Below are 14,475 nucleotides of genomic sequence, written 5' to 3'. Positions count from 1 at the left end.
AGTAAGGAGCAACCAGAAAGTATTTAAAGGCTGTGTAGAATATATAGCGGATATGGTACATGTGAACGTACCCTAAGGATTAAAATACACAGCTGTGTGCAGCCCATGATATGGCATATATAGCCTGTGTGCAGCATATGACATACATAGGATATATATCATATGCAGCATACAGGCTATATCTCATACACTGCTCTCAGGCTATATATCATTTGCTGCACACAGGCTATATATCATACACTGCACACAGGCTATATATCATATGCTGCACACAGACTATATATCATGCACTGCACACAGGCTATATATCATACACTGCACACAGGCTATATATCATGCACTGCACACAGACTATATATCATGCACTGCACACAGACTATATATCATGCACTGCACACAGGCTATATATCATACACTGCACACAGGCTATATATCATGCACTGCACACAGACTATATATCATGCACTGCACACAGGCTATATATCATACACTGCACACAGGCTATATATCATGCACTGCACACAGACTATATATCATGCACTGCACACAGACTATATATCATGCACTGCACACAGGCTATATATCATGCACTGCACACAGGCTATATATCATATGCTGCACACTTCCGCCCGTAGATCTTAGTGACGTCACAAAGACAAAGTAAGGAGGCCGTAGTAGACCAAAAAAAACTCCGACTAGTTGCAGAAAATGATTCCTTTTCCTTCATCAGGGAGGGCTTTGTCTTTGTGACGTCACTAAGATCTACGGGCGGAAGTTTTTGTGGTGCACGTTGCCGGCCGGAGCGTGCCCACACTCCATCCACTACACTGCCTGTTCCTGGACTCAAGTTCTGAATGATTATTACCTGTGCCACTGCATCCAATATCCTGGACTGTTTACACTGGATTTGTATCCTGTTTTCTCTTGCCGCGGACCGTCTGTGCTGGACCTGCTCTCTTATTGTTTGCTCCAATTACCCAGGTAGGATCAGTTTCATGGTATCCTATGCTGGAGAGGGCGAGCTGAGACTTGTAGTGCATGCATTAGACGGATTGGCAAGGCTGCAGAGTTAGCCAGTGTTGTTTTTAGCCCAGGAGCGGATTTCCTATGTGACACTTGTACTCCTTTTTGACAGCATTCTACTATATACATTTGTAGTGAGTAGCGACGGTGGATGCAAGTGGACCACCTTGGAGGAATCCACTAGCTTGCTTGTTTTTTATATACAGTATATACCATATGCTGCACACAGACTATATACAGTATATACCATATGCTGCACACAGACTATATACAGTATATATCATATGCTGCACACAGACTATATACAGTATATACCATATGCGGCACACAGGCTATATACAGTATATACCATATGCGGCACACAGACTATATACAGTATATACCATATGCTGCACACAGGCTATATACAGTATATACCATATGCTGCACACAGGCTATATACAGTATATATCATATGCTGCACACAGACTATATACAGTATATACCATATGCGGCACACAGGCTATATACAGTATATACCATATGCGGCACACAGGCTATATACAGTATATACCATATGCGGCACACAGACTATATACAGTATATACCATATGCTGCACACAGGCTATATACAGTATATACCATATGCTGCACACAGGCTATATATCATATGCTGCACACAGACTATATACAGCAGGGGTACTCAACAACTTTTAGTGAAGGTCCACTTACCGGGGTCTATTTTCAGGTGAAGGTCCGAGCTGAACATCAGTAGGAAACGTGTTTTGTTACTTTGTCACAAACGTTCAACTATTTACATACAGAATTGCTGCTTATTAGCGGGAAAACTGGCATTTTTTCTCTCTCACCAGGCCTTTGATATTAGGTACAAAGGGGGTGACTGCCCTGGTAGTATATAGCCCCCCTGTTGCTCCCTCAGTATTGTATAGCCCCCCTGTGCGCTCTCCCCCAGTAGTATATAGTCCCCTGTTGCTCCCCCAGTAGTATATAGCCCCCCTGTGCGCTCTCCCCCTGTAGTATATAGCCCCCTGTGCGCTGTCCCCCAGTAGTATATAGCCCCCTTGAGCTCCCCCCAGTAGTATATAGCCCCCCTGTGCACTCTCCCCCAGTAGTATATAGCCCCCCCTGTGCACTCTCCCCCAGTAGTATATAGCCCCCCTGTGTGCTCCCCCCAGTAGTATATAGCCCCCCTGTGCTCTCCCCTGTAGTATATAGCCCCCTGTGCGCTCTCCCCCAGTAGTATATAGCCCCCGTGCGCTCTTCCCCTGTAGTATATAGCCCCCCTGTGCTCTCCCCCTGTAGTATATAGCCCCCTGTGCGCTCTCTTCAGTAGTATATAGCCCCCCTGTGCTCTCCCCCTGTAGTATATAGCCCCCTGTGAGCTCCCCCCAGTAGTATATAGCTCCCTGTGAGCTCCCCCCAGTAGTATATAGCCCCCTGTGCTCTCTCCCTGTAGTATATAGCCCCCTGTGAGCTCCCCCCAGTAGTATATAGCCCCCCGTGCTCTCCCCCTGTAGTATATAGCCCACGTGCTCTGCCCCTGTAGTATATAGCCCCCTGTGAGCTCCCCCCAGTAGTATATAGCTCCCTGTGAGCTCCCCCCAGTAGTATATAGCCCCCCTGTGTTCTCCCCCTGTAGTATATAGCCCCCTGTGAGCTCCCCCCCAGTAGTATATAGCCCCCCTGTGAGCTCCCCCCAGTAGTATATAGCCCCCCTGTGCTCTCGCCTGTAGTATATAGCCCCCTGTGAGGTCCCCCCGTAGTATATAGCCCCCTGTGAGGTCCCCCCTGTAGTATATAGCCCCCTGTGCGCTCCCCCAGTAGTATATAGCCCCCTCAGTAGCATATAGCCCCCTGTGAGGTCCCCCCTGTAGTATATAGCCCCCTGTGCGCTCCCCCTAGTAGTATATAGCCCCCTCAGTAGTATATAGCCCCCTGTGAGGTCTCCCCTGTAGTATATAGCCCCCTGTGCGCTCCCCCCAGTAGTATATAGCCCCCTCAGTAGTATATAGCCCCCTGTGATGTCCCCCCTGTAGTATATAGCCCCCTGTGCGCTCCCCCCAGTAGTATATATAGCCCCCTCAGTAGTATATAGCCCCCTGTGAGGTCCCCCCTGTAGTATATAGCCCCCTCAATAGTATATAGCCCCCTGTGAGGTCCCCCCTGTAGTATATAGCCCCCCCTGTGCGCTCTCCCCTTACAGATGGCCCCCAGACAAAAAAAAACAAACAAAAAACAACTCACCTAGCACCTCGTTCCACGCTGCGGCTGTCTTCTTCTCCTGTCGGTCCGGCCTCCGGCTGATACGCGTTCTCTGGGGACGTCCCGGGGATTCCACAACAGAGCGCGCATCAGTGACCTCAGCGTACGCCGCCGTCCTGTACTTCCGGGAAGTTCAGGACGGCGGTGTACACTGAGGTCACTGATGCGCGCTCTGCTGGGGAATCCCCGGGACGTCCCCAGAGAGCGCGTATCAGCTGGGGGCCGGACCGACACTGCCTCCAGCCATATACAGACCATATACAGTATATACCATATGCTGCACACAGACCATATACAGTATATACCATATGCGGCACACAGATTATATACAGTATATACCATATGCTGCACACAGACTATATACAGTATATACCATATGCTGCACACAGGCTATATACTGTATATACCATATGCTGCACACAGGCTATATACAGTATATACCATATGCTGCACACAGACTATATACAGTATATACCACATGCTGCACACAGACTATATACAGTATAAAGCATATGCGGCACACAGACTATATACAGTATAAACCCCTGCTGTAATGTCCTCCATAGTATATACCCCTGCTGTAATGTCCTCCATAGTATATACCCCTGCTGTAATGTCCCCCATAGTATATACCCCTGCTGTAATGTCCTCCATAGTATATACCCCTGCTGTAATGTCCCCCATAGTATATACCCCTGCTGTAATGTCCCCCATAGTATATACACCTGCTGTAATGTCCTCCATAGTATATATCCCTGCTCTGATGTGCCCCAACACAAAACAACACCTCCTACTCACCTGATCTGGGCGGGGGATGACTCTTCTCTCTCCTGGCTCTGTACTGTATCTTCAGCCTGGCAGCCGCTGTGACAGATCCTCCAGCAGGCTCCATGATGTCCCCTCCTCCTGCTGCTGCTGCTGGAGAGATCAGGTTTCACTGCTCAGGTCCCGCACTGTCCTCTCCTCAGTGAGGGGGGGGAGGGGGGAGTGAGGTCATCGGCAGGAGACAGACATCCTGACAGGAAGAATCCACTCAGGGCCTGCCAGGGGGGAGTCTGAGTTTGCTGGGCAGAAGATATTTACATAAGATTAACCCTACACCTCCCGCCTTCCCTGGACAGCATGTAGTTTGTCCAGTGCTGTGTCCAGGTACTGTTTTCTCTCCCCAGGTACTGTTTTCACTCACTTCTGGGTTCCTGCTGGTGGGGTCCCCCCTAGTGGTGAAGTCCCGTGGACAGGTGCCCTTGTTGCCCCCTCTTTAATCCGGCCATATGTGTTGGCCATTTAACATCTCCCCACCAGATTAATGCCTCACACCAGTGCACCGTCCAACCCATACCCCAAGAACAGTAGCAGCCCTAAAATAATCCCCACGACTATGCTTCAAAAAGTGTGGATTTCACCTTTTGTGACCTATAGCCGTGGGGTTCTATCCCTGGCACCCGTGCCAAGGAACACTACTCACCATTTTGTGAGCGGGTACTAACTGTTCTTGAGGTATTTTGTGGATATCATGAGAGAAGTGAAATCTTGCACCGCAAATCCCGATGGGGTTCTTCTGTGTGCAAATGATTTCACGCCTCTCATGCAGTCACGCGTGGAATAAGGCTGTCTATGGGGTATATATCACGGAGGCTGCTGTCCTTCAACTGTGATATAAAAAACCACCACAGTTAGTTACAGCAACAAACAGTTGCTGAAAGGCAGGTTATTTTGCCTTATTTACGGGTGCCTTTACAATGGGAGGCTTTTTTGTGGTTCCCTGCTGGCTAAGATCCACAGCGCATCGTTGGCTGATTTTATGTCACCTTCAGTACTATGGGGCTGGGCGCAAATACCCAGTTCAGCGCAGAGCTGCGTATGTCCGGCCGGCACCCTAGTACTGAATGCCATTTGGTGAACGGTATAAAAATGCCCTGTGGATTTTACTCAGCAGACCCGCAGCCACATGTGAAGGTACCCATAGGGTGAGGTTTTTTGGGAGTGACAAAAGCGAGGGTGGGAGGTCACTCCCATACCCCATCAGGGGTTTTTCCCCTACCCACTGTAAAAGATAAGTCCAGGCAGTCAATAACTTTCTTTGCCCCTACTTGACCCAGAAACTTATAAATTGACCGGACTTATCCTTTAAGCCAGCTGGTGACAGCACTTAAAAAACACAAAAGCATACATCCATTGGATTGGACGCTACACTCGGTTAGGACATCAAACTGGTGTTAAGAAAAAAATAAAAAATAAATATATATATATATATATATGTGTGTATCGCCAACAGCCATAGGCCCAGATTCAACAGGTTTGACACCAGAGTAGTTGCGTCAATTTGTAAAGCAAGTGCCAGTGAGGTGTCAATTTAATGAAAATTGGACACGTATTTTTGGATAATGGAACTGGGGTAAAGCCTTCTTGATGCTATGTTCACACTACGTATATGTCCGGCCGCATATTTTCGCGGCCGGACATATACGTGTTAAACTCTGGCCGGGAATTTCCGGAAGTTGCGGCCGGCTACGTACGGACCGCAAACTTACGCCCGTAGTCTAGTTACGCTTCCCGAGCGCCCTACGTAGCGATCTGACAGCGGTCTTTTACTTTGAAATCTTCGCCTAGCCCCGGACACCCCACAGAACCTTTTGGATCGGCACAAAAAGCTTGCAAAATGAAGAAATCACCACTACGTACGGGACCGCATGCTACGCTACGGGCGTAAGTTACGGCATTTTCGTCCGCAAACAATGGTCTGGTTCATTTTTTCCGGCGCCGCGTACGATCCGGGTGTAAGTTCGTAAGTAGTGTGAACTGTGCAGCCGTACATCGTATACTTTCCATTGTACGCAAACTACGTAAGTTTCCGTCCACTTATTCACGGAACGCGCTACGGCCGGAAACTTACGTAGTGTGAACATAGCCTGAATCTGTATCTTTTTAAATGTCCTTTCTTCACCTCATGGATTCTGAGGGTGAGGTTCTCTGTCTATTTTACCGTATCCGTATCCTGCTAGACTAGGTGTAATGTTAGAGGGTTTTTTAACGTTGACTGTCCTGTGCTGAACTCTACATCAACATGTTGTCATGTTTAAAGAATGATTTTTACACACATGCATATCCTTAGCTTCAAACTTCAGTTGTCTGTACTAGGTCCTTCTGGGGCCAAAAGAATACTACTCCTACTAATGCCCCCACCGTCAATTGTCTATTTGGAAACATACTGGGTGGAATCAAGAGCTGCGGAAGCTGCCATCTCAACTGGTCTGTTTTTAACAATACTGGCCTGAGAGCCATCAACTGCTGCCTTCTCCTGCTCCTCAAGTAGCCTCTCCTCGATAATACTGGCCTAGAATCAATCAAATGCTCACCAGACCCCAATCTGAATTCTTTGAGGGGTGTACTTTCCAAAATGTGGTGACATGCAAACGCACCTGGCGCTCAGAAACTTCTTCAGAAAAATCTGCACTGCAAATGCTAGTTGGCGCTCCTTCCCTTCTGAGCCCGGCTGTGTGCCCATACAGTGGTTTATTCCCACATATGGGGTACCATTGTACTCAGGAGAACCTGCGTTACATATTTTGGGGTGCATATTCTCCTCTGTTCCTAGTGAAATTGAGAAATTTTAAACTAAACAAACATAATATTGGAAAAAGTCTATTTTTTCATTTTTACTGAATTCTTTTGAATACTTTCCTCCATTACCTGTGGGGTCAAAATGGTCACCACACCAAGATGTATTCTTTGAGGGGTGCACTTTCCAAAATGTGGTGACATTTGGGGGGTTCTATTCTGCTGACACTACAGGGGCTCTGCAAACGCACCTGGTGCTCAGAAACGTCTTCAGTAAAATCTGAACTGGAAATGCTAATTGGCGCTCCTTCCCTTCTGAGCCCGGCTGTGTGCCCATACAGTGGTGTATGCCCACATATGAGGTACCGTTGTACTCAGGAGACCCTGCGTTACAGATTTTGGGGGGCATTTTCTCTCTTGGTGCTTGTGAAAATGAGAATTTAATGTAAACAAATATATTATTAGAAAATTTCTATTTTCCATTTTTTACGGCCTAATTGTGAATACTTCCCTCCAGCCCCTGTAGGGTTAAAATGCTCATTATACCCCTAGATTAATTCTTTAGGGTGTGTAGTTTCCAAAATGGGGTCACTTATGGGGGTTTCCAGTATACAAGCCTCCTAAATCAACTTAAAAAAAGAACTGGTCCCTAAATAAATCAGTTTTAGAAATTTCATGCAAATTTGATAATTTGCTGATACATTTCTAAGCCCCGTAACACCCTAAAAAAGTGAAATATGTTTATGAAATGAAGTCAGAATAAAGAGGACATATTGAAAATGTGACTTACTAACTAATTTATGTCATGTGACTTTCTGTTTTTAGAAGCAAAGAATTTCAAAGTTTGTAAAGTGCAAATTTTTCATGATATTTTGATGTTTTTCACAAAAAACACACAAGACAGTGACCAAATTTTGGCACTAACATAAAGTACCATATGTTACGAAAAAACAATCTCAGAATCGCTAGCATACGTTACAGCATCACTGAGCTATAAGCGCATAAAGTGAGACAGGTCAGATGTTGAAAAATGAGCCTGGTCATTAAGGCCCAAACAGGCTTGGTCCCTAAGGGGTTAATAATACTGGCCCGGAATCGATCAACTGCTGCCTCCTCCTCAAGTAGCCTCTCCTCGATAATACTGGCCCGGAATCGATCAACTCCTGCCTCCTCCTGATCCTGAAGTAGTCTGTTTTTAATTATACTGGCCTGGAATCAATAAACTGCTGCCTCCTCCTCTTTCTCAAGTAGCCTCTCCTCGATAATACTGGCCTGGAATCAATCAACTGCTGACTCCTCCTCAAGTAGCCTCTCCTCAATAATACTGGACTGGAATCAATCAACTGCTGCCTCCTCCTGCTGCTCAACTTGTCTCTTCTCAACAATACTGGCCTGGGTGCAATCAAGTGCTGCCGCATCCTCCTTGTAAACTTTTTTTTTTTCAATATTTTTTGTCACTATTTTGGCACTTTTGGTCACTATATTATTTTATTATTATTATTATTATTATTATTAATAATTTTTTTTCCTCACTTTTTTCATTGTAATATCAACAGCAACTAAACGAAACTATACCCTATCACACTCCCACTATTGTAGCTGCAATTATTCAGCCGTTAGAGCGAGGTTCATTTTCGGTTCGGTTTTCAAAAGTTCGCTCATCCCTAGTTTTCATCTCCTCTCACGGTGGATTCACGGTGAGAAGAGATGACAGCGTTCAGCTGCTCTGGCAATGTCCGTTACCGGTGGCTGCCGCTATACTGTTAATAACGGCGATCGCCGGTGAGGGGACTTGCCGGGACTGAGCCCACACTCTGCCCCAACCCCTCAGTGACCTCCGGTAGCTGAGAGGGGGGGCTGCCGGCCTTACCAGCGCTGCTGCACTATTCTGTATACCATAAAGAGCTGATGGCAGCAGAATAGAGCCCATTAGTGACCGCCGTAAAAATCCGTATCGGCGGTCACTAATAACATAATACATGTATTCTCTGGGTCACTACGGTTACGGCGATACCACATTTGTGTAGGTTTTTTTAACTATTACCACTTTGGCGCAATAGAAACTATCTTCCTAGAAAAACCCCACAAAAACTGTCGCCACATTGCAAGATCCATAGCGTTCTCATCTTTTGCGCGACAGAGCTGGTTTTGGGCTTATTTTTTGCGAGAAGATCTGTAGTTTCTATTGATACCAAGTTTTATATGTATGTGACTTTCTGATCTCTTTTATGACGTATTTTCTAAAGCAGATTGATAAAATACAGCTATTCTGGTACTGTTTTTTTTTGGGGGGGGGGGAGTTACTGCGTGTTGTCGTGCGGTATAATTATTGATATCGTTTTATAGATTGGGTCGTTACGGACGCGGCGATACCAAATATGTATAGGATTTGTGTTTTTGTAATGCATTTTTATTATTGGGGGAGCCGGGGGGTGTTGTGTGTTGTACGTTTTTTACTTTTCTTTTACACTAGTGTGATACTAATCATTGATCACTGATACAATACACTGTATTACTACTGCAGTACATTGTGTTGTGCATCATGCTGACAGGCAATAGCACGGCCACCCCTGTCAGCATGAGGCATCTCCATGGTGACCCGGGGCCTTCATTAGGACCCCGAGATTACCATGGGGACCGGACGGTGCTGCGTGACATTGCGATCACGTAAGTATGCCCGCGGCCACTGGAACCCGTTAGATGTCGCTGTCATAATTTGGCAGCGGCATTTAACAGGTTAAATTATCCTCAGCGGAGGATCCTCTGCTCCATGTAGTTTCAGGGGGGGGTCAGCTGTCACACTGACAGCTGATCCCCCGCCCTGCTGCCGCCGGGGGGGCGTCAGTTTATTCCGATGCATCCGCCGTGAAAAGGCAGCATGGCGGTCACTAAGGGGTTAATAGCACGTTACACTATTGTAGTATTTCCCTTCACATTAGATGTTACATCATCAGATGTCAGTGGATGAGATTATATAGAGAAGCATCTGTATAACAAAGGTCAGGACTTCATCGGGGGATCTGGGGATCGAGGGATCTGGGGATCCGTACGCCCTAACCGGGTGAGTGTGCATTTCTGTAAATTAGCGCACACACATCTCACAGGGTTATTCCACCTGCACATGCAGCACCACTGTCTCCTATCATGTCATGTATCATACTCTCTACTGAGCTATGTATCTAATCCTAACGTGTGATACTCTCTACTGAGCCATGTATCTAATCCTAACGTGTGATACTCTCTACTGAGCCATGTATCTAATCCTAACGTGTGTTACTCTTTACTGAGCCATGTATCTAATCCTAACGTGTGATACTCTCTACTGAGCCATGTATCTAATCCTAACGTGTGATACTCTCTACTGAGCCATGTATCTAATCCTAACGTGTGATACTCTCTACTGAGCCATGTATCTAATACTAACGTGTGATACTCTCTACTGAGCCATGTATCTAATCCTAACGTGTGATACTCTCTACTGAGCCATGTATCTAATCCTAACGTGTGATACTCTCTACTGAGCCATGTATCTAATCCTAATGTGTGATACTGTCTGCTGAGCCATGTATCTAATACTAACGTGTGATACTCTCTACTGAGCCATGTATCTAATACTAACGTGTGATACTCTCTACTGAGCCATGTATCTAATACTAACGTGTGATACTCTCTACTGAGCCATGTATCTAATACTAACGTGTGATACTCTCTACTGAGCCATGTATCTAATACTAACGTGTGATACTCTCTACTGAGCCATGTATCTAATACTAACGTGTGATACTCTCTACTGAACCATGTATCTAATACTAACGTGTAATACGGTCTGCTGAGCCATGTATCTTAATACTAACGTGTGATACTCTCTACTGAGCCATGTATCTAATCCTAATGTGTGATACTGTCTGCTGAGCTATGTATCTAATACTAATGTGTGATACTGTCTGCTGAGCCATGTATCTAATACTAACGTGTGATACTCTCTACTAAACCATGTATCTAATACTAACGTGTGATACGGTCTGCTGAGCCATGTATCTAATACTAACGTGTGATACTCTCTACTGTGCCATGTATCTAATACTAACGTGTGATACTCTCTACTGAGCCATGTATCTAATCCTAACGTTTGATACTCTCTACTCAGCCATGTATCTAATACTAACGTGTAATACTCTCTACTGTGCCATGTATCTAATTCTAACGTGTGATACTCTTTACTGAGCCATGTATCTAATCCTAAAGTGTGATACGGTCTGCTGAGCCATGTATCTAATCCTATCATGTGTGATACTGATGCTCTCTGGAAGCGTCACCCACATCTCATCTTCTTATTATTACAGGTTGGATAATAATAATCTACCAGACACTTCCTGCCCCCAGTTGGCCTCTGTAATAAGGAATAACCCCTCCCTGAAGAGACTTGTCCTGCATGATAACAGCCTGTCCGGTCCTCACTTCAGTGACTTGGTGGAAGCTCTGTCCAGTCCAGCCTGCAGCATAGAGGAATTAGGGTGAGTATAAGAGATGTGTACAGGACTGAGCCATGTATCTAATCCTATCATATGTGATACTCTCTACTGAGCCATGTATCTAATCCTATCATGTGTCATACTGTCTACTGAGCCATGTATCTAATCCTATCATGTGATACTGTCTACTGAACCATGTATCTAATCCTAATGTGTGATACTGTCTGCTGAGCCATGTATCTAATCCTAATGTGTGATACTGTCTGCTGAGCCATGTATCTAATACTAACGCCTGATACGGTCTGCTGAGCCATGTATCTAATACTGTGTGATACTTTCTGCTGAGCCATGTATCTAATCCTATCATGTGTGATACTGTCTACTGAGCCATGTATGTATCTAATCCTGCCATGTGTGATACTAACCCTCTGTGGACGCGTCACCCACATCTCTTCTTATTATTACAGGTTGTCTAATAATAATCTACCAGACACTTCCTGCCCCCAGTTGGCCTCTGTAATAAGGAATAACCCCTCCCTGAAGATACTGGACCTGTCTTATAACCGTCTGTCCGGTCCGCACTTCAGTGACTTGGCGGAAGCTCTGTCCAGTCCAGCCTGCAGGATAGAGGAACTAGAGTGAGTATAAGAGATGTGTCCAGGACTGAGCTGTGTATCTAATCCTATCATGTGTGATACTGTCTGCTGAGCCATGTATCTAATCCTATCATGTGTGATACTGTCTACTGAGCCATGTATCTAAAACTAATGTGTGATACTCTCTACTGAGCCATGTATCTAATCCTATCATGTGTGATACTGTCTGCTGAGCCATGTATCTAATCCTATCATGTGTGATACTGTCTGCTGAGCCAAGTATCTAATACTAACGTGTGATACGCTCTACTGAGCCATGTATCTAATACTAACGTGTGATACTCTCTACTGAGCCATGTATCTAATCCTATCATGTGTGATACTGTCTGCTGAACCATGTATCTAATCCTAAAGTGTGATACGGTCTGCTGAGCCATGTATCTAATCCTGTCATGTGTGATACTGTCTTCTTGGAAGTGTATCTAATCCTGTCATGTGTGATACTGTCTTCTTGGAAGTGTATCTAATCCTGTCATGTGTGATACTAACGCTCTCTGGACGCGTCACCCACGTCTCATCTTCTTATTATTACAGGTTGGATAATAATAATCTACCAGACACTTCCTGCCCCCAGTTGGCCTCTGTAATAAGGAATAACCCCTCCCTGAAGAGTCTTCTACTGCATAATAATGATCTGTCTGGTCCGCACTTCAGTGACTTGGTGGAAGCTCTGTCCAGTCCAGCCTGCAGGATAAAGTACCTAGAGTGAGTATAAGAGATGTGTACAGGACTGAGCCATGTATCTAATCCTATCATGTGTGATACACCCTGCTGAGCCATGTATCTAATCCTCTCATGTGTGATACACCCTGCTGAGCCATGTATCTAATCCTCTCATGTGTGATACATCCTGCTGAGCTCTGTATCTATCCCCTATAGAGTGTAAGCTGCTATGGGCAGGATCCTCCCTCATGTATCTAGTAACCTCTGCCCCCCTGTCTGTACCTCGCTGTCTTCTGTTACAATGTGTTACCCCAGTATTCTGCCATGTAAATCCCTGCCGGAGATGAGGGATAAAGCTTCTTCCTAATACACATTATACGGGAATCCTCCGCTAATGACCGGACCCCCCCAGATCATGTGATGAATGGTTACACGGGTCATGTGACATCTGTACACGCTGAGCACATACATGTACGGACTCTCTCATCATATATAGAGACCTCAGCATCTGCAGTAATAGTCACACAGTCCACTCCGCACCATCATAGCCCCAACATCCTGACCCACCGAGCGTCCCATCCCAGAGTCCATCCACAATGTATATCACAGCACCCACCCAGCTCTGCTTTACTGCTCACTATGTCACCTCCACAGCAGCACAGAGGATTTATCACCTCCTCATATCACAGCACCCACCCAGCTCTGCTTTACTGCTCACTATGTCACATCCACAGCAGCACAGAGGATTTATCATCTCCTCATATCACAGCACCCACCCAGCTCTGCTTTACTGCTCACTATGTCACATCCACAGCAGCACAGAGGATTTATCATCTCCTCATATCACAGCACCCACCCAGCTCTGCTTTACTGCTCACTATGTCACATCCACAGCAGCACAGAGGATTTATCATCTCCTCATATCACAGCACCCACCCAGCTCTGCTTTACTGCTCACTATGTCACATCCACAGCAGCACAGAGGATTTATCACCTCCTCATATCACAGCACCCACCCAGCTCTGCTTTACTGCTCACTATGTCACATCCACAGCAGCACAGAGGATTTATCTCCTCATATCACAGCACCCACCCAGCTCTGCTTTCCGCTCACTATCCATATCACATCCACAGCAGCACAGAGGATTTATCATCTCTTCATATCACAGCACCCACCCAGCTCTGCTTTACCGCTCGCTATCCATGTCACATCCACAGCAGCACAGAGGATTTATCTGTGGTGGCTGCTTGTGTGGTGTTGCAGCAGCTGTGACCTGATGGTACCGTGTGACGTCACTACTGTGGTAGTTGGTCGGTGGAGTATAGCTCAGCCAGGTGGTAGGTTGTCGTGACGCCAGTGCTGAATCGGCACACAGGTATGATGGCACAACGGTTTTTAGTTTTTTGTGGCTGGCTTTACCCTTTCCCCAATGGTCGGTGACCTGCCGGGTTGTGATGGGTCCCTTGGGCTCTTATAACAGTGGTCCGCAGTGGAGTTATGACCCACCCGGACTGTCAGTACCACCACCCACAGAAAGGGGAGATGACCCAGGGACAGTGTAGCTGATGTGTAGGTGCTGGTATATTGATCACTGAGTCCTGTGAGAATAAATAAACTTCCTTTTTACATATGAGTCTTCTGTGATATAAGTGAGCAGTATAATACAATCTGGATTTGGCTAGATCTGCACCGAGAACTGTTGAGTTAGAAGTTGAACAGCAGTGCTGACTTGGTTGTGTGCTGAGAAGAGTAGCCAAAGAGTTCAGAGGAGTAGAGAGGAGTAGGTTGTGAGAGTCCCAACCCAATGTAGTACTATGCTCTGCCGGAACTCTGCCGTATT

General features: G+C 45.9%; 1 protein-coding gene across 8 annotated transcripts in view; it reads left to right on the top strand.

The window, feature by feature from the left end:
• The window catches only part of LOC138792249 (NACHT, LRR and PYD domains-containing protein 3-like), a 250,482-nt gene that overhangs the window by 200,478 nt on the left and 35,529 nt on the right, over positions 1-14,475 (top strand). For all 8 annotated transcript variants that reach the window (XM_069969450.1, XM_069969451.1, XM_069969449.1 and 5 more), the window contains 3 exons: positions 11,187-11,357; positions 11,783-11,953; positions 12,506-12,676. In XM_069969450.1, the coding sequence (XP_069825551.1) occupies positions 11,187-11,357; positions 11,783-11,953; positions 12,506-12,676 (513 nt within the window). The remainder of the gene's footprint in view (positions 1-11,186; positions 11,358-11,782; positions 11,954-12,505; positions 12,677-14,475) is intronic.

Source organism: Dendropsophus ebraccatus, chromosome 5 (assembly GCF_027789765.1).
Source record: "Dendropsophus ebraccatus isolate aDenEbr1 chromosome 5, aDenEbr1.pat, whole genome shotgun sequence".
NCBI classification, from domain to species: Eukaryota; Metazoa; Chordata; class Amphibia; order Anura; family Hylidae; genus Dendropsophus; species Dendropsophus ebraccatus.
This window is presented reverse-complemented; position numbering and strand designations above follow the sequence as displayed.